Below are 20,013 nucleotides of genomic sequence, written 5' to 3'. Positions count from 1 at the left end.
TACAAATCCACACAGATACAGTGTAGCATAAGATTTAGAGTCCGCTAGACAGAGATTCAGGTCCTAGTTCTGCAGTCAACCTGCTTGACCCTGGGCCGGTCTCTTCACCTATCTGAGTCCAGGTTTCCTTGTTAAAATGGTGATAACATCTTTCTGTCTCACAGAGTTGTTGTGAGGATCAAACTAGATTAACGCTTAGTACAGTGGCTGACACACATGAAGTACTTTATAGAGGTAACAGCCATACATGCGCACAGAAAAAGGACCAGAAGGAAATATTACAGGGGACGCTAATTTTGTCTTTATATTTTCAGTGCTTTTCTAATGTCCTAAAATGCACGTGTGTAACTTTTGAAATGGGAAACAAATGTTACAAAGGAGAGAAAGGATGACCCAAACACACTCTTTACCTCATTGAAAAGCAGTTCCCGTCTCTGTTGCTTCCGGAGGTCCATTTTCTTCACTGCAACTTGTTTCCCTGTGTGTTTCTCGGTGGCGATGCACACGATGCCGGTTGAGCCTTCCCCAATTTTGATAAAGTTGTCCAAGTATTCCCTGGGGTCTCCTGGGCTGACCACCAGCTGCAGGGCTGCCCGAAACTGTTCATGGGACACCCTGGAGGGCTGCTGGTCGGAGGAGGAACCCCAGCTGGGCGGCGGGTAGGTGCTGGATGAGAGGCTGAGGGAGCTCAGGTAGGAAGCCGTGGAGATGTACTGCGAACTGCTCTGCAGGGAGGGGTGGTGGTACAAGGTGGCTTTGTGGTACCCAGACGGATACTGGTGGCTGCTTGAGGAATAGCCCGCTTTGCTTTGACTTTGAGGTAGTTTGGCAGGGCCCCTGGGGTAGGTGTCAGACCCTGACAGTGGAGGGCTGAGGACCATCTGTGCTCGATCATAATCCACCTGGGAAGACAGACATGAATAGAGAATATTCACATGCTAGATCTGAACGCCACAGCCAGGTGGTGAGTGAGCTGACCGACAGCTGGCAGAATGACGATCACCAGTGCAAGATGAGAGGATCTGGCTGGGGCACCAACAGGACCGGCCACACCTAGGGAAGGGCCTTCTCTGGTACACGTGCACCACAGTAGGAGGTTAGTTCACGTGTATCTTATCCAAGGTGTGCTTGCTTGTTAAGCCCTATTTTCTTGTTCAGGAATGAAAAATCTCATGCCTCATTAAAGGACATTAGTTTTCAGCTAGCATTTTGGGGAGGCATTTCCGGGGTAGGAGGCCTTTTCCCATGCTTCTGAATTCAAATACTAGAGGGTGGTATGGACATTTGTGTATAACATATGTATAACACAGCAGATGTAGGTACAGGGCAAAACATGGCTCCCTGTGCTAAGGGTGTGAACCACAGGGTGAACATGTGTAATGTTCTCACCAAATGAGTACAAATATAATTGAGAGTGACCAGTCTTTGCAGGGGTATGTGTGAAATGAAAATGAGGCTAGACCCCAAAGAGACCCCAGCAAAGAACATCCACTCTGACTTGGAAGAGTGGGATGAAGGGATTTTGTGGAGGAGAGTGGGGAAGCCAGTGAGGGGATTACTGGTATACGATACTATGTGTAGGTCCAGCAGTCACTTCCTGGAAAGAATCAAGAAGGAGCTCTGGCCACTCTTGGAATGGCTGAGGCCTGGATGATAAAAATACCACATCTTGTCATGTGGTATGCGCCTTGCCCAGGGCAGAAAGTGCTAATCCATCAATGCACTCTGTTTTGGAAGATCCCGATGGCAACACAGTGCTGGATACATAGAAGGTACTCAGAAAAGATTTGTTGATTGGACTTCAGGCTGTTTCTTAATGCAGTGCCCCAGAAAGTCTCTGTCACTCTACTGGGTGTAAATGGAATGGTATTAACTTATCCTACTCCCCTTCCATCCACCCCAAGGACCTAGATCTACTCTAACATAGTAGCTACAAGCTACACGTACTGATTTAAAGTAAACAAAAATCCATTAAAAATTAAAAATTCAGTTTCACAGTGACACTAGTCACATTTTAAGAACTCAGTAGTCACCACATCACACAGTACACATATAAAACATTTTCCTAATTGCAGAAAGGGCTACTCGGATGACACTATTCTAGATGAATTGATTCTTCCCATGCAGCACATTCATTCATTTATTTCAAAAATTAATATTTGAGTAACCATGATGTGCTATGCACTGTTTTAGATGTGAAGGGAGAGGGTCCACCAAGAGTCAAAATGAATGGTATCTCTGCCCTCCTGGGGTTTATGTTCCAGAGAAGGAAACAGATAATAATAAAGAAAACCAATAAATACACAGTGTGTGGTTCAGGAGTAATGAATAATATAAAGAAAAATAAAGCAGAGTGAGGGGGTTGAAAGTAACGAGATGCATCTTGGATAGGGTAGTCACAGAAGGACTCTCTGAGGGCGTTCCGTTTGAGCAAAAGCCTGGCTGAGTGAGGGAAAAAGCAAGATCACTCTCCTAAGAGGGGTGGTTTGGGCAGTGGGAGTGGCACATGCAGGATTCTGAGGCAGACCCAGGCTTAGTGTTTGAGGAACAGCAGAGGCTCAGCTATAGTGGAGAGTGTCAGCTAAGGAAGATGGACGGAGAAGCTGCCAGGGGCAGATCATGAAGACCTTGGCAAGGATGTTGGCTTTTGCTCCGAGTGAGGTATGAAGCACTGGGGATTGCTAAGCAGACAGGAGTGACACGGTCTGACTCTCTCTGGCTGCGGAGGAGAGACTTTGGTGGCGAGAGTGGAAACAGGGAGGCCAACAGCTTATCACAGTTAATGTGAGCTGAGATTAGGGTAGTTATTGTAGATGGGGTGAGAAACGGTGAAATCTCGGGCAAGATTTGAAGGTGGAGCTGAGAGGATTTGCGGTGGATTGGATGAGATCTTGAAAGACAGGAATCAAAGATGGCTATCAGAATTTTGGCCTGAGCAACAGGCTATTTAATGAGATAAGGAATCCAGGGGTAGCAACAGGCTTGTGGAGTGTGGTAATCAACTTCCAAATTGCTCTCAATGACATGTGCCTACTGACATTCATATTCCCATGTAGTCCCCTTCTACACTGCATTGGAATCAATCTGAGTGATCAAAGAATAAGGCAGAGATGATGGCAAGCTCCTTTGCTCTCTTACTCACATCATTTATTTTGGCTTTCACCAGCTGCCATGTCATGAGGACACTCAAGAATCCTTTGGAAGGACTGGGTGCAGCGGCTCATGCCTGTAATCCCAGAACTTTGGGAGGCTAAACTGAAGGATCACTTGAGCCCAGGAGCTCAAGGCTGCAAGTGAGCTATGATTGCACCACTGTGCTCCAGCCTGGGTGACAGAGTGAAACCCTGTCTCAATAATAATCATAATAAAATAGAGAGGTCCATGCAGCAAGAAACTGAGGACTCCTGTTAAGAGCTAGCTAGAAATGGAGGCCTTCTGGCAAACAGTCATGTGAGCCATTCTGGAGGTGGATCCTCCAGGTCCAGTGGATCCTTCAGATGACTGTATACCTGGTTGATGTCTTGACTGCAACCTCATGAGAGATTCCAAGACAGAACCAATCAGCTAAGCCCTCTCAATTTGTGACCTACAGAAACTGTGAAATAGTAGATGTTTGTTATTTAAAGTTTAGGGGGAAATAGTTGAACAGCACTATTTTTTGCTTCATGAGGCAGTGTGTTTTAAGCCATGAAGCTTTGGGATAATTTGTTATGCAGCAATATTGATAGCTAATACATGAGGGAAAATTAAGAATTCTTTTAGCCATGTTAAGTTTGAGAGAGTGATTAGGCATCTAGGTGGAGGTGTCACTTAGGAGACTTAGACATGCCCCAAGTCCAGGGAAGAGTTAAGACTAAAGACATGAATCTGAGAGTCATCAGTGCTTAGTTCATATTAAAAGTCATGATGCTGAATGTGTAAGAGATGGTCTGAGAACCCCAATTTCTAGATACCAGAAATAGCAGAAGGATCTTGCAGAAAGGAGCAGAGAAGGAGTGACCAGTGCTATAGGAAGGAAACTAAGGAAGCAAGGTGTCCTGGAGCCAAGAGAGGAAAGTATTTCAAGAAGGAAGGGCTAATGAATCCTGTCAAATGCCACTGAGAACTGGGATGGGGCATGTTGCTCATTGGATCTGGTGACATGGTAGAGGCAAGCAGGTGTTTCAAGCTCCAACCCCATCACGTTGCATAAGAAGATGCTTATTCTATCACATCATGGAGCAAGAACTGCACACAGTGGACTCTTTAAAATTGCTACCATAGCACCGTTCTCAGTACCCCCACACTGCCCATTGGTTCTACAATGACAGTGCCTGGCCTGCTGAACATTGAGCAATGCAGCTCTTCCAGCTTCAAAAACACTACACTTTACTAGGCGAATTCATCACTCAGACAGCCTTGGCATCAACCAGCAGGAACCAGGGCAGCTGCTAAGTTGCCCTCCTGCCCTGGTTGCAGAGACAACACATGCTTTTGGGGGCATAGGGATGAATTCTGACCTTGATAATTTTAGTCAAATCAGTCTCTCTGAGTCTCAGTTTCCTTATCTGTAAAATGGAATATTAATAATAATTACTTCTTTTGGTCACTGTGAACTCTAAAGGATCAAATACACATCTAAGTAGTCTACCAATGACTGGCCAATGAGTTCTACTTGGTGTTATTATTACATAAAGTGATGAGACACTTTATACAGTAATGAGAATGCAAAATAAAATAAATAGTAACTGCAATATTATCAAACTAGCTAGCATTTATCGAAGACATACAATGCCCCTGTGGTATATATATTCCTATACATTAATACTCAAAGCAATAAGACAAGGTGTCTTTAGTTGTAATATATTGAACAATGTATAGTTAAAATATTCAAAAACAAGCTGATTATTTTCAAAGCCTCTGTATTTGTGCTACACAAGGAAGACGTGTGTGTGTGTGTGTGTGTGCGTGTGTGTGTACGATGGAATGGGGAGAAAGAAGTGTCAGTGTAAGTTAAACAACTGGATTCTTCCTTTAATAAGCTCCAGATTAGTCAAGTCTAGGCTAGTCAGCAAGGCAGGGTGTGAAGGGAAACAGGGTTTTTGGCTTTTATTTCTGAAAGTGTGTCCTGGGAGCCATCACATGCCATTATCGCCCTGTGTCTTCCTTGTAGGACTTGTTCCCATACTTTCAACGAAAGAATTCATTCCCCACAAGCATGTATAATTGATCTCTGAATATATATTAAAAATGGGCAAGTTGCATCCTGCAGGAGTCACAAACACCGCTTTGCATTAATTTAGGCCACTTTTCTTCCTTATCACCTGTCAGCAGCATTATCAGAGTCCACCCTTAACAGCCGGCGTATGGCATAAAGAAGAAGCCTGCCTGCACCAAGGGGACAATTTCCAGGCAAAGATGGAATGCAGAGCTCTTTGTTGAAAGCTAACCATCTTCAAAATTAGGCCATGAGACAAAAAGGTATTGTTGTCTTTCATGGCTGCTGGTAAGAGGCGCAGACTCTTAAAAAAGCAATAGTTAAGGAACAGCCAGTATCACAAGAGACAATTTTTTGAATAAAACTCAAGGCGTACTCATCAGAGAACGAACTGTTCACTTCGAGTGAGGGAACATGTGGTCTTCCCTCAGAGGACAAAGAGCTGACTCTGTGAAGGAGAAATGCATAGGTGACCCCATTTGGGGCCACCAAGGTGCTGAACCTTTGCCTTCTGTTGGATCTTAACCCACATGCGGGTTCCATGATGGTGTGTATCACCGGCCCACACACTTTCGACAGGTCTTGTTCTTTTTATTCTGGGAATCATGCAGGGGGCAACTAAATCCCATTTCGTGGTTGATAAAATGGAGGCACAAGGAGATAAAACTGCCCCCAAGCAATCCAGGGCAAACAGCTCCACACTTCCAAGGGGACGACATAACCTAGTTCATCTGCCGGGGTCAGTCTTTCACTCGCAGTGGGAGGGCGCCCAGCAGAGCGGCCCACAAGCCGGCTCCCTTGCCTGCCTTGGCATTTCCAACCTTCGCTGTCACCTCCCTGGTCTGTATAATCAAGGCTGGGCATTCTCTCCTCACTAAAATGCACAGGGGTTCTCCTAGGAGCCATCGTGGGGCCTCTTCTGTCAAGCAACTGCTCTGTTAGAAGTATATCCTTGCAGTAGTAACAAATATTAATAAGAATAATGATGCTTGATATTTGTCGAGTGCTTTCTACATGCCAGGGACTGTTCTAAGCACACTATGTATATTCTTGCATGTAAACCTCAAGTTGGACAATTAAATAAGCTCTGTAATTCCTCCATTTTACAGATAAGAAGACTGAGGCACAGTGGGTTTAAGTAGGTCATGCAAAAGTCTCAAAGCTACAAAGAAGGGAGAACTGGGGTTCAAATCCAGACAGAATTGCTTCAGTACTTGGGTCCTTGATAAATTCACAGAGACAGGCGTCAATGATGGGGGTGGGAGGATGTGGTCTTAACAGAGGCAGGCAGAGCAGGGGATAAAGACAACCACAGAGATAAAGCCTGGTCAGGGTGTTTCACTGGGGGCCCAGATGTCTGGGCAGCCTGGGGCAAAATGCAAGAATTGGACCAGAACATGATGGATGGTAATGTCTAGGAGAGGGGAAGAAAGACAAATTAAGGGTTTTGTTTTGTTCTTTTTGTTTTTGGCTTGTTTGTTTTGAACAGTTTTGGCTTAGAGAAATGAGCTCAAAAAAAAAAAAAAAAAAAAAAAGTAGTCATCACAGCAAAACGAGTTGATTATCTACGTACATCATTCATCATTTTCCTTTTTGTTTTGGTCAAAGCGGAAATCTGCATTGTTCCAAAACCACTCAGGCTTTCTTTTGTTAAGTTCTTTCAAGGAAGAAAGTGCAAACTTTCTTCTGTGATGAGACCTCCTTGCCCTCTCACATTGCTCTTGGACTTTCATAATCATTTAAGTGTCCTGTTCTAAGTTGTCTTTCTCATGATAGCCTATATTTGGAAGACGGAAAACATAAATGATGAATTTGTTATTCCCACTGTTTTACACACACATGTTCATGTATGTGAGAAAGATGTCCAAAGCAGTCCAGCTTAAACTGTGCAATCTTTTCTATGACCTGATTTACAAACACATTCTAGAAAAAAAAATGAGTAGGCTTGAAGTCCATATAAGCAGACCTGTCTTTGGTATTGTGAAAGGGATTTGGGATCTGATTATTTAGTGAAACCACAATGCAGTGGAATTGGACCAGTGAAAGGAACGACATTTAATAAGTAAATCCAATGTATCTCTCATCACCCATGATCCAAACCATTTCCAAAAGATTTATGTACATAGTTTACCCTTGCAGACCTTACAGCAAGGGCACGGGGTGCAGAGCAAGGGTGGGAAACTGCAATGTAAGAGAAAAAACAACAAAGGCATTCTTCCCATCCCTCCAAAGAGAACAGTGCTGTGATTTTGTGAACGACTAACTTCTTACAAAGGAGACCATGGTCTGGAAAGTTTTCAGGGGGATTTCCATATGGCCTGATGTAATGAGAGAAGGCCAGATCAATCGTCTTGCAAATTATCACCCAGGCTGCTAAACTGCTTAGCTGCAGGGTTACCAGGTCATTAATTGTCATTGAAAATTGGATACATTTTAACAAGGAATTCTCTCTACAGGAATCTTTAGAAATACTGACAAAATGAACAAGGAGTTGTGATTGTGATTTCCTCTTTTTTTTTTTTGAAATGGCTAATAACATACACTTGTTTTTTAGCTTCCGGATACATTTTTGTATACCATATAAATTAATTCTTTAAAAACTGTGCTTTGTCATGTCTCTATACAAACATGATCAAAAAAAAAAAAAAAAAGAGCAAAAAAGAGAGATTGTATTATATAAGGGAATAAATAATCCCCAGTTAACAACTCAGCCAGACTACCTTTCTACAATGAGCTCAACATCTCTAAAGAGAGGGTCAGACACAGGCTTGTGATGTATCAAAATTATAAATAATTATAGCGATGAATTCGTTTAATCAATCAATTTCACCAGAGGTACGCTGGGGTGGACGGGGCATAAAACTCCACACAGCTATCAATTGCTCCGATTACAGCTGGCTGTCAGCCAGAATTCCCCTGATCCATGTTAGTTAAATGCACATTAATCTGAATTTGGCAGTGTAATCAAGGACCTAACTGAACTGTGAAATTGAATTCTGCAGTAGAACATAATTTGACCATTTTATGCCAAGGCTGCGGGGGGGGAGAAAATAGCTTGGTGAGGGAAGGGTGGGAGAAAGAAGAGAAGGAAAAAAAAATCCTGCAGCAGCATCTATTTGTCACTGTGGCCTTCTGTTCTGAGGGCAGGGGGGCCATCTCTGGAGTGTGCTCAACTGGGGTGTGTGGGCATGGCCACGGTGTGGGTCTGCTCCCACAGAATGAGGACCTAGGAATGTTGCATGAAAGATGGTGAGTTACAGGGAGTGGGAGGCAGCTGGTTCCAGCGCCTGAATGTGATGCTCCAATACACCTTTTCGGAGCACAATAAAACAAAGACTGCTCATCTCAAAAATGAAAACGCCAGGCTGGGTGCTGCTTGCTCTCCATAAATCAAATGCAAGATAAAAGTGAATCACAGTCCTCTATTATCTGAGCATGGAAAGGACATCTTAAATTGTCCTGACTTGACTCAAAGGAAAATTTAACAGGACCAGGCTTGGCTTTGGGAAGGGAAAACGACTGTTTGTAAGAAGTCTGGAGAGAATCATTAACTCACATTCTCTGTAGGGACACGATAGAGACTGGCAATTAGGGGAATGGGATTCATTAAACCCTGTGACTCATCTGTCTCTCTGGTTGTGCCCTGCAAATGCACACTGAGAGTTGGACAAGTCATGACCCTACAAACAAGCCAGCCTAGCTATATGAAGCATTGAATAAATCTGAGATGTGCAGGCTCAGGCATACGGGTATTCCAGGCTCTTCCTCCACCTCTGAATTGGTGTATCCAATTAACCCCCCACAGTTGCTGCTTCAAACTCAAAGAATGCATCTTCTATTCAAGAGCAGTGAGACAGACCAGATTGCTCTGGCCTGCGATCCGTCATCGCCTGCAGTGATGTGGAGGGACTTTTCGTCTTTGGGGATTGGTTTGCGGCCTCAGAATATTGTTCAAATATGTCAGGGCCTCCGAGAGAGGTAGGGACGGACAATGCCAGGTTAAATTCATTTTGTTTTTAATTTGGTAATGGGAAAACCCATTCATAACGTCCGAAATACAATTTACTTTGAGTCACAAGAGCATTTATGGGAAGAAGTGTCCATTCATATGCAAAGGACACCTAAAGTCTCCATCAGAAGGGACAGATGTTAGAGATAGCGCACTCAGTCAGTCCTTGGATGTTTTATGAGCCTTAATGAACACCCTATAGGTAAAGAAAATAAATCTAAATATATCCATTGTTATATTAAGGGATCAAGTTCTTCTCTCTTTCCCCCTCAGATTTTTGGTGGAGCCCATCAGTTTTCACTAGCACTGTCATTCCACAACCCATCAAGCCCCGAATGGATCTCTGAACGGAGTTCTGCAGGGATCCTCAGGAGAAAAGAAGTTGCTGTTTTGTTGTTGGAGCTGTGGTTGAATCTGGGCATAGCAAGTACCACAAAGAACAGTGAATCATTAAATTATTGATGCGGGAAGACGAGGCCCACTGGTTCAAGTGCTTTTTCCTTCCAGGAAAAGCAAAGTGATAGCTAAGCAGTGAAAATACATTGTATTGTTGACCCCAGAAGGAAGTGCTGGGAAATCACAGCATCCTTTTCTTCCCACCCTTTTTTGCTGTTGTTTTGTTTTGTTTTTTTAGACAGGGTCTCACTCTGTTGCCTAGGCTGGAGTGTACTAGTGTAATGATAACTCACTGCAACCTTGAACTCCTGGGCTCAAAGGATTTCCTTGGCCTCCCCAGTAGCTAGGGCTACAGATGTGTGCCACCGTGCCCAGCTAATTTTTAAATTTTATTTGTAGAGACCAGATCTCACTATGTTGCCTAGGCTGGTCTTGAACTCCTGGCCTCAAGCGATCCTCCCATGTTGGCCTTCCAAAGTAATGGGATTACAGGTGTAAGCCACTGCACCTAGCACATCCCTCATTCTTCACTCAGAACTTCTTACTACGCCATCTGTTTGGGACATCCTAGGCTGCAGCTGTGGTCACTTTTCCTGCCTTATAGAGATGGCAGGGGTGAAGTGGAGGGGTTGGTTGGATATGTATAGCTATGTCAGTTCTTGCTTGTTTAGCATCTGGCTTCCATGCAAGTCTGAGAATTTTATTTCCATTCTAGAGAGTAGAGTAGTCACTGGGGTGGCACTGGGGTCCTCAGGCCAGCTCAGTCGCTGAAGCTTCGCATGGCGGTGAGCAAGTCACACAGTGACTCTGCAACTCTGGCCTTCTGAGACTCACATTTCTAAAGTGAGAACAGTTGTACTTATAGGCTGCACAGAGTGACAGAATTTGTTCCCATATTTTAAAAATATGTAAAAGATAGCACAGAGAGAACGTTCCTATGGCTGGTGTCAGCTGATAGGGTGATGTGTCTTCTAACCAGAATATTCCTGAGACTAATGGTTAACACTGAGTGCTTGCCATGTGCTAACTCCTTTAGGCTTATTAATCTTAATCCTCAGGACAAGTTCGAAGTAGGTACTGAAACACTTTACAGATGATAGAACTGACGCACAGAGAAGATCATACAGCTAGTAAGGGCTTGAATCCAGGGAATCTGATTATAGAACTTGCATTTTTCTGTAATGGGTGAGAAAATCTGGATTATCTTCTAAAAAATCAAACAAGGCTACCACTTAAGGTTCAATAAATGCATGGGAGTCCCTTAAGGATTTCTACATCTAATGCTTCCTTTACAGCCCATAGTTCCAGCTTTTACCCACAGTTTACACTCTGGGTGACATTAAGGAACTTCTCAAGGATTCCATCCTGCCAAGAACAGGAAGAATAAACAGCACTCCATGGGCACTGCAAATCCACCTGTCAGTCACCACCTATTCTTCACCAGCAAGGTGAGGCTGCCTGTAGGATTTGTGTCTGGACCGGGAGACTTCATGTCCACCTTTCTGCCCCTGGATTTTCTTCTGTGGAAATGAGAATATTCTGGAACACATAGACTTTGGAGCCAGTGGGACCTCGTTTGGAGTCCTGATTCAGTTATATTCAGTTATTTGCCTTTATAAACTTGGGGAAGTCCATAAAGATTTGGAGTCTCAACTTCCTCAGCTGTAGAGCAGAGGTGATCCTGAATTCTTCTGGAATTGCAAAGACTAAGTTGGGTCATGTTTGCAAAATGCTTAGCACAGTGCTTGGAACACAGTAACCCTCACATCACTGCCACCATTCATCTACATGCTCCACAGGTAGACTGATGTGTAGCCTACTCATATTAGTAATTAAGATGCTGTAATTTATTAACTTACTTAGCCCTCATACTGTATAATGAGACATGGGCCATCTTTATCCTTATTTTGTAGATAAAGAAGTGGAGGCACAGTTAAGCAACTTGTTCACCCAGTTAGTAAGTGGCAATGTCAAGACTCAAACCCAGGCAGTTCATCTCCAAAACCTATACCCTTAACTGCCAAAACATGCTTGATAAATGATAGCTATTGAACAGTTGTCCTTAACTGGGCCAAGTTTGCCCTCCTCTGCCTGCAGGACATTTGGCAGTATCTAGGTATATTTTGGTTGTTATGAGTGAGGGAGGGATGCTATGGGCATATAGTGGGGAGAGGCCATAGATGTTGCTAAACATCCTATCATGCACAGGACAGCCTCCCTCAATGAAGAATTACTAGGTCCAAAATGTTCATAGTGTCAAGGTGGTGGACCCTACCACAGAGAGAAAGGGGATGATGCAACCTAATTGTGAAATTAATTGCTAATTAACTGCTAATGCAACTTCATTGTTTCAGGTATTAAAAGGAGCTTATAATCAGGCAGGTTGCAGGCTTTGCACCCTCAGAAGCTGCCCCTATGCTACTGGAAATGCATGCAATGTCTGGTGAAAGGCTTAAGCCCAAAGAGTTGAATCCCAGCTCTGCTGTGAGCACACTGAGCCTCTCAAAACCCGTTTCCTCATCTGTATAAAGGGATCAAGAATTCTTGCCTTACAGATCTGTGAGGCTCAAAAAAACATGGCATGTATCTGGTACACAGCAAATGCTTAATGAACTGGTGGGATTTTTATGCTGGGGGCTTCTCAGTGGCTGCCACAAGGAACGGATGTGCTGGGCCAATACAAAGACACAAGTAGGTGGCTGCCTGGTCCCTGGAGAGCACAGGAATGAGCAAAGTCAAATACATGGTGACAATTTCTCCAGCTAGCTTCCTTCCCTGGAAGGCAGATTTGTCTGCAGGTGAGGGTGGAAAGCATTCTCTCTCCACTTCTGGCAGTTTGTATTTTTATGGTGGGTATGGTGCTATATGGTTTTTGTTTGGCTTTGTTTCCCACCCTCTCAACCCCAGGGTTTCATCTGCTTAGTTCCAGCAAAATACACTTAAATGTAGTGAGAGGAGGCCAACATCAACAGACTCATAACATTCTTGATTCCTGTCATGCTAGCAGGAAAATTAAGTAGGTAGATAACATTGAAGGAGTTTTTTTTTTCCCCCTGTGGGTTAACATTAATCTTTTTTTTTTTTCTTCAGGACAAAATGTAAAACTGTGAGTCAAACACACACACATGCGTGCGCGCACACACACATACACACGACCCTCCTCATTTCTGCTTCATCTGGAGACCTACACAAGTTTTGTGCTTCCTTTTATTTTTGGAGGTGAGAACATGACCCAGCCTCCTCTAGGAGTCTCTGCAATGCAAGGCCGACTCATCTGAGTTGTGACCGCTATTTCTTCCCTCAGCTGGAAATCCAAATGTGATTGGTACTTTCTAAGAGTACAGTTCTAAAGACACAGGGACCTTGGTCTTTTTAGAGAAATGTTATATTTTTAATCAAGTAAACGTTTTAATTACTAACCTGCTTCCCACCTCTTGTCCTCCCACAAAACACAAAACCTGCTCACGAGTCTCTCATGAGTTTCCTGTGAAACATGGAGCAGCAGCTTGCTTCTTTGTATTTCTGATTATAAGGGCTGAACACCCTTGGTAGAAGTTCCCATGAGTGAATATGCCGTTTGTTGTTGTTGTTGTTGTTGTTGTTTTGGTGAGCCGCAATAGTTTGCATTGTTTCTGGGCTGGCAGAGCCAGATTTCAGGGCAGGTCTGCCTTGTCTTATACTTGGAAGTCTGCAGGATAGAGGAAACCTGCAGGGAATTAAAGTGAATCACCCCTCCCACCCTCCTTCTTCTATCACTTAAAGTTCTGGTGGCCACTGGGACTTCTCACAGATTTTCTTGGCAAATGCAGTTGAATCCCTGAAATAACATATATCCAAATAATAGGAAAATATTGAGCAGAGAGAAACACCAGGCTTGAGTTATTGTCCTTGTTTTGCAAACAACTAACTGTGAAACTGTAAGTGTGTCATGTGGCTCTCTGGGCCTCAGTTTCCCCTTCTAGGAAATGAGTGCACAGGGATTGCTGTGGTGACATTAAATCTCAAAAGCCCATGCTATGTGAAAATGTGGACTCAGGGATACCAGTACATCCTTAAAAAAAAAAAAAAAAAAAAAAAAAAATTTAAAAAGAGAGAAGACTGAAACTCCAAATTAAGAGTTCTAAAACTCTTGACCTCTAAAACTATTTGGACTATGGACATGTGTAGCCCACCCAATATTCATTTCCAACATCAAGGAGGAGCCAAATAAGCCTCCAGGGCCGAAAAGCAGCATCATCTGGGCAATGTTTTCTCTGTGACTATGACCCCAAACAACTCCCTAACACACAAGTAAGCAAGTAAGCTTAACATGCAAGTAAGCCACACACACACAAAATCTTAGATAAAAAATAACCACCGATGTTCAAAGCCTGAGGATGTAACTCAATTCAGCTATCGAACATGTTAACTTATTTATTCCATATCACTCACAGAAATGCACAAGTGATATGCACAAGAAATGGAATAAACTCTCATGTATCATGAGGCATGTGTATGACTTCAAGTAGATTTTGCTTGTGGTTAATTAGACCTCTTTCCAACAATCACCCTGGCAAGAACACAGGAGGAGAAAGCAGTCATGATACCCTGAGTGTGGGTGTTCAAGTACATTAACACTACAAGATAAAAAAAACACCGTCACTATGTGAATTTTAACTGGAGGAACATATCTCAGGCCTTTATTTATCAAAATTTGTTTTTAGTTTTATATCTTGGGAACTAAGGTGGCAGCTTTTTTGTTTCTTCTAAAGAATGGCTGAAGTAACTCCAACAATACACTTAAATGACTTCTCCTCAACATCTTGGATGAGGTTAATGAGAAATAAGAAGCAAAGGAAATATATCGACTATCTGTAATCAATAAAGCAGGTGAAAGCGGGCAGGCTTGGCTTGCAGAGTTTTCTGTGCTGCTCACCAACCTGTCAAGAGTTTGGTATAAATAAGGTACATGACTGCCCTGTGAGAAGGCATGTCCCTCTCACCTGCTTCAAGACCTCTATGTAATCCACAATCCACACTCAATGCTGCCTGTTCACTTTTGCTGGACAGGTAAGGTAGCAAAAACATTTCTAAATGACAGGGAAGAATAAATCACTTGCACATTCTCAAAGGAAGTTTCCAAGACTTTAGACCTTTGGACCCATAGACCTTTGTCTGTGATTTAGTTTCAGTGACTTCTCTGGCAGTGATTTCCAAACTTTAGGATATCATGGACCAGTCAAATTTCAAAGCACACTTGGATCTGCTAACATTTAAACAAAAATTAAAAGAGGAATTACAACAAAACAAAGTAAAAAGGAGACAAAAATGGTCCAGCGGTCCAGCAACCATCTGTCACCCCCAAATTTCATACAGAAACCAATATTTCAAATCAAATATAGTAAAAAGTACATACTCTTAATATGAAGGACCACCCCCTGAGTTGAATAAAATTAGCTTTATTTAAAAATTACCATCTCATCCTGAGTTTCTTTCCTTTCTGGCAGGTCCATGCAAACTTTGCCAGGATGTAGGAACTACTGTATGACTCGATCTAATGCTCTATGATTTTATATGACTGATCCACTCCTTAACAGGAAACTTAGCAAAATACAATCACATCATGTTTATTACTCATATATCAGAATATCTTTCAAATAAATAAGTTTATTTGCCTTTTAATGAGAAACCAGGTAGGAGGGCCCAAAAGATAGGTTTTGATTTTAATGAATATATATGCCTTATCCTAAACCTTCTGCCCTGGGACCTCACAAGTGGAGACAGGGTGGGTTTTCATATTAATTTTCCCTTAAAAGGCAAACAAGTACTTGGCAATCTTGATCGTATAAAAAGGTCGTGCCAGCACCACCCTTGTGGAGGTTTTTGTACACTTCAGGGAAAGGAGGTAGCAAACGTTACCTTTGGAATGCACATTGTGGGCTCGGACAAGCGAGGGTAGGTGTAGGAGTTGTAGGAGTGTCCTTGGGGATGGGTTTTAAATGCACTTGCTCCAAATGGCATCATCGGTTCCTGGAGCCCCGAGCCTGACCTGGACCTCTGCCGCATGGCGGGCTGGGGGCTGGTCTGATTCAGGTACGAAGACTTCGGCCTCCTGTCATAGTCATCCAGGCTGGGTCCCCATTCACTTTCACTGTACGCCAAGCTCTCCTTGGAGCACCCACTGGTCCCTGCAGTTCTAGAAGGTGTGAATTGGAATGAATAATCCAGAGGGGAGCTACTGGAGGCTCTCTGATACTCCCACTTGAGGTCACTATATTCACTTGGTTTGCTCAGTGAGTCCAAATGTGAGTGATAATCAGCAGAAAATCTGGCAAAATCGGATTTCAAAGGCTTCATCTCAGAATAGTAGGCCTCCCCGTGCTTCATTTTCATTACGTGCCCATTTTGTTTGGCTGCATGGCTGCCTCTATAATATGGATCCAGATCGTCTCCATAGAGACTCTTCTCCCTGTACTTTTCGGTCGTGTAGTCAGCAGTAGTATCGGATTCGCTGGAATACTGGGAGAAGGTGATGAAGCCATTTTCTTCCGCGTGGCCTGGACCGTGGCTGGAGGCTCCCTGATCTGGGGTGGGTGGGCTTTCTTTCCTTAGGGAGTTGGAACGAGTCACCGAGATGTTGTCAAAATCCTCTAGCAGGCCGTTGATGGAGGTTTCCTTGCAGGGTTTGTTTCCTCTAACGATTGTCTGGGGATAATAAAAGGAATACTGTTTGAGGAAAATATTTCATGACTTTAAATTGACGGCGGCATCCCACCCCTACTCCATCCAAATTAAACTACAGAAGGAAAAAGACCCCAGGAACACTTAATACAAAATGACAAAGAAAAAATTGTCGATTGACTGCAGTGGTGAAATACATCAAATAGTAGACAATAATCTCAAATTGCAATTTTTTTTCCTACCTATCTCAATAGAGACATCAATTAACCACCAAAAAGCCACGTAGGAGACTACATAGGCTGTCACTGTTTCATTTACCAGTTTACAGGCAAATCCCTTCCCCCTACTTCTTCTACCTAAATAATAAGCCCTAACCATCTATCGATGAGCTGATAATTATAATTTAACACTCTATAACTGTTTGGTAATAAAAATAATATTTATTACTGTTTTACATTCATTATTCAGATGATTTTCAAAATCAGAAGGCATTGTCGCCCAAGTATTAACATAACTAGAAATGGGTGTACATTTTTTACCCTAATATAGAAGACACATAATAACTGAGGTTATGAATTTTATAGATGAGGAAGGCACTTCCTGAAACTGTAATTAGGAAACAGCCTGAAGATTATTTGTGTGATTTATGATGAAATGTGATATTCTTATTAAGTGTGTATACTTATACTATACAGCTTGTTTGCTATGGCCACACTTCTGTGTAACATCATCGCTGAATTTTGGGTGGCTTAGTAACGATGGTTGCACCTGGATCTTAGTGACAAATTGTTCCCTTTAATGAACCTAAATAACACAAGAATACCAGGAACCAAAAGACATCGCAAACCACTTACAAAACCGTCAGCCGTTCCTTGACAATGACAGGATTCGAAGGAAAATATGATGGGGGTGGATAAAAGAACAAAGAACAAAGTGTTGTGACTTCAGACTTCCAGGATTTTAGGAGAAAAATACCTTTGAGCAACTAGCAAGGAGTTCAAAACCATCTTGGATGGTACAATAGAAGACTTCAAACCGGAGGAGGAAGTCAAAGTTGTCCTGGAGCTGATGTTTTATAAATCTATCCATGGTGAAACAGAGGCTTTATTTTTTTTCTCTCTCAAAGAGTCCTGGACTAATGCTTTTGTTCTATACCCTTTTCTTTCAAATACATTTTTTGTTCTAGAATAGTTTTAGATTAACAGAGAAGTTGCAAAGAGAATACAGAGTTCTCACAGACTTCTCATCCAGTTTCCCCTTCTGTTAATATCTTGCATTGCTATTAAGGAAACTCCATGTTCCTATAGATTTCATTAATTTTCTCCTAGCATTCCAGAGTTCCATCCAGGATAGCTCATTACATTTATTTGTTATGTCTTCTGAGTTTCCTCTGATCTCTGACAGTGTCTCAGATTTTCCTTATTTTTTGATGACCTTGACAGTTTTGAGGAGTACTGGTCAGGTATTTTGGAGAATGTTCCTCAGTTGGGGTTTTCTGGTGTTTTCCCCATGTTTAAACAGAGGTTATTTGGTTTGAAGAGGACGACCAGAGAGTAAAGTCACATTTCATCACATGATGTTCAGGGTACATATCATCGACATGACTTAGTAATGATGATGTTAGCCCTGACTACCTAGGTGAGGTTGTATTTGCCAGGTTTCTTATACACACAGTCACACTCCCCTCCCCTAGCTTTCCATATATTGTATTATTTGGGAACAAGTCAATAAGTGTAGCCTCTACTCAAGGGGCAGGGATTTAAGCTCTGTCTTCTGGGGTGTGTGTGTATGTTGCAGGGTATCTATATAAAGTAGTTGGAATTCTTCTGCACTGACTTGCTTATTTGCTCCCATTTACCTACTTATTCAATTATCTATTTATCTATAAGGATGGATGGACTCATCGTTATTTGTTTTATACTTTGGGTTATAAGCCAACACTATGTTATTTGCCTTGCTGCTCAAGTGGTTCCAGCTTCTGTCACTGAGAGTTCTCTCAGGCTGCCTGCTGTGTCCCTTTGACAATCCCTCTTCCTTTTATTTTTCAAGCACTTCCTGACTTTCTGTCACTACAAGAAGCTCCCGGTTTATCTTTTATTTTCCCTGCCCTTCCCCTCAAATCAGGCATTTCTCCAAGGAACCCCAATAGTATTAGAAATTAAGATTTGGTTCCGGGAATACTCATTGCTGCTGGGTGTCACTGCCAGGCCTCAGCAAACAGAGCTCCGAAATAATATGTTTGTAGACTAACTCATGAATACACTCACACACCTATAATTATATCTGTCCATCTGCATCTATATTAACCTAAGCATAAATCCATATTAATGTCTCTGAATCTGATCAAGTACCACATAGTTCATTCTAGCCATTTCATTACTTACCTGTAACTTTACTCTGTAACAGTAAAAAACATGGGCCCGACAATCTGCCATTCATTTGCTTATTCAGTGCTAACTGTTCAGCAGTTTCAGATTAACCCACTCTACCATGAGAAACAACTTTGTCAACTCCAGTACAGTGTTTACATCTAGTTCTTTAAAATTACTATATACTTAGAGTTTCCATTCAAAGCACTGTTTCCAAAGTTCCTTAAGTTAGTGTCTTCTTTCCTGCACCCCCTTCAATGAAGTTATGTAATATATGTGTAGCTGTTGGATTCTTTGGTCATGCTCTGCATTCTATCCCAGGATCCTCTGATCTTCTGGTTTATTTTTTGTTGTTGTTTTTTGAAACTGCATACATTAGTTAACTCTCTGTGCTGCAAAGCTCTATGGGTATAGACAAGTGCAAAGCATCATGCATTCAGTATTAGAATGCCATACAAATTAGTGCCACCAGCTGCAAAAATATCTCCTGAGTTTTCTCTGTCAAACATTACCCTCTCCCCAAACCCTTGATATCACTGATCTGGTTTCTATCCTTATTGTTTTGTCTATTCCAGAATATCATATGGATGGAATCATACAGTCTGGAGCCTTTCAGTTTGACTTCTTTCACTGAGCATAATATAGTCAATGTTCACAAACTAGTAGCCTAGTCTCTCTCTTTTTTTGCCTATTCCTTTTTTATTCCATAGTGTGGAATTCATTATATGGAATGTAGTCAATGTTGAGGGTGGTGCATAAACTGACGGGTTGATTGCCAAAGTAGGGGATGCTCTGTTGGAGCCTCCCTTAGAGAAAGAAAGAAACATGTATATAACCTGGGACCTTTCCTCAGAGGCACAACCTCCATGCTCACCCCACAGATTAACTTGGGAGAAACAATAACTGTGAAGAGGAAAAGATGAGCAGTCTTGGCAGAGGAAAGGATGAAACAGCTATAACTCAGCCTTAAAAATATCAAGTCTACTTCAACAGCTTCCTATTTCATTTCAGTTGTATCTTCCCTGTTTACCACTTTTTTTTTTTTTTTTTTTTTTTTTTTTTTTGAGAAAGTCTCTTGCTCTGTCACCCAAGCTGGAGTGCAGTGGCATGATCTTGGCTCACTACAACCTCCACCTCCCGGGTTCAAGCGATTCTCCTGCCTCAGCCTCCCCAATAGCTGGGATTATAGGTGCCCACCACCACGCCTGGCTAATTTTTGTATTTTTAGTAGACAGGGTTTCACCGTGTTGGTCAGACTGGTCTCAAACTCCTGACCTCGTGATCCACCCACCTTGGCCTCCCAAAGTGCTGGGATTACAGGCATGAGCCGCTGCGCTTGGCCTTGTTTACCACTTCTCTATTTTCTCAGGGTGGCTTTCAAG

General features: G+C 42.5%; 1 protein-coding gene across 2 annotated transcripts in view; it reads right to left on the bottom strand.

The window, feature by feature from the left end:
• Positions 1–20,013, bottom strand: part of PAK5 (p21 (RAC1) activated kinase 5) — a 316,229-nt gene that overhangs the window by 29,292 nt on the left and 266,924 nt on the right. For both annotated transcript variants that reach the window (XM_010355272.2, XM_010355273.2), the window contains 2 exons: positions 15,501–16,286; positions 411–902 (listed from right to left, as the gene is read on the bottom strand). In XM_010355272.2, the coding sequence (XP_010353574.1) occupies positions 411–902; positions 15,501–16,286 (1,278 nt within the window). The remainder of the gene's footprint in view (positions 1–410; positions 903–15,500; positions 16,287–20,013) is intronic.

This window comes from Rhinopithecus roxellana, chromosome 13 (assembly GCF_007565055.1).
Source record: "Rhinopithecus roxellana isolate Shanxi Qingling chromosome 13, ASM756505v1, whole genome shotgun sequence".
Classification (NCBI taxonomy): domain Eukaryota; kingdom Metazoa; phylum Chordata; class Mammalia; order Primates; family Cercopithecidae; genus Rhinopithecus; species Rhinopithecus roxellana.
Note: the sequence above shows the minus strand (reverse complement) of the source record. Positions and strands in the feature narration are given on the sequence as shown.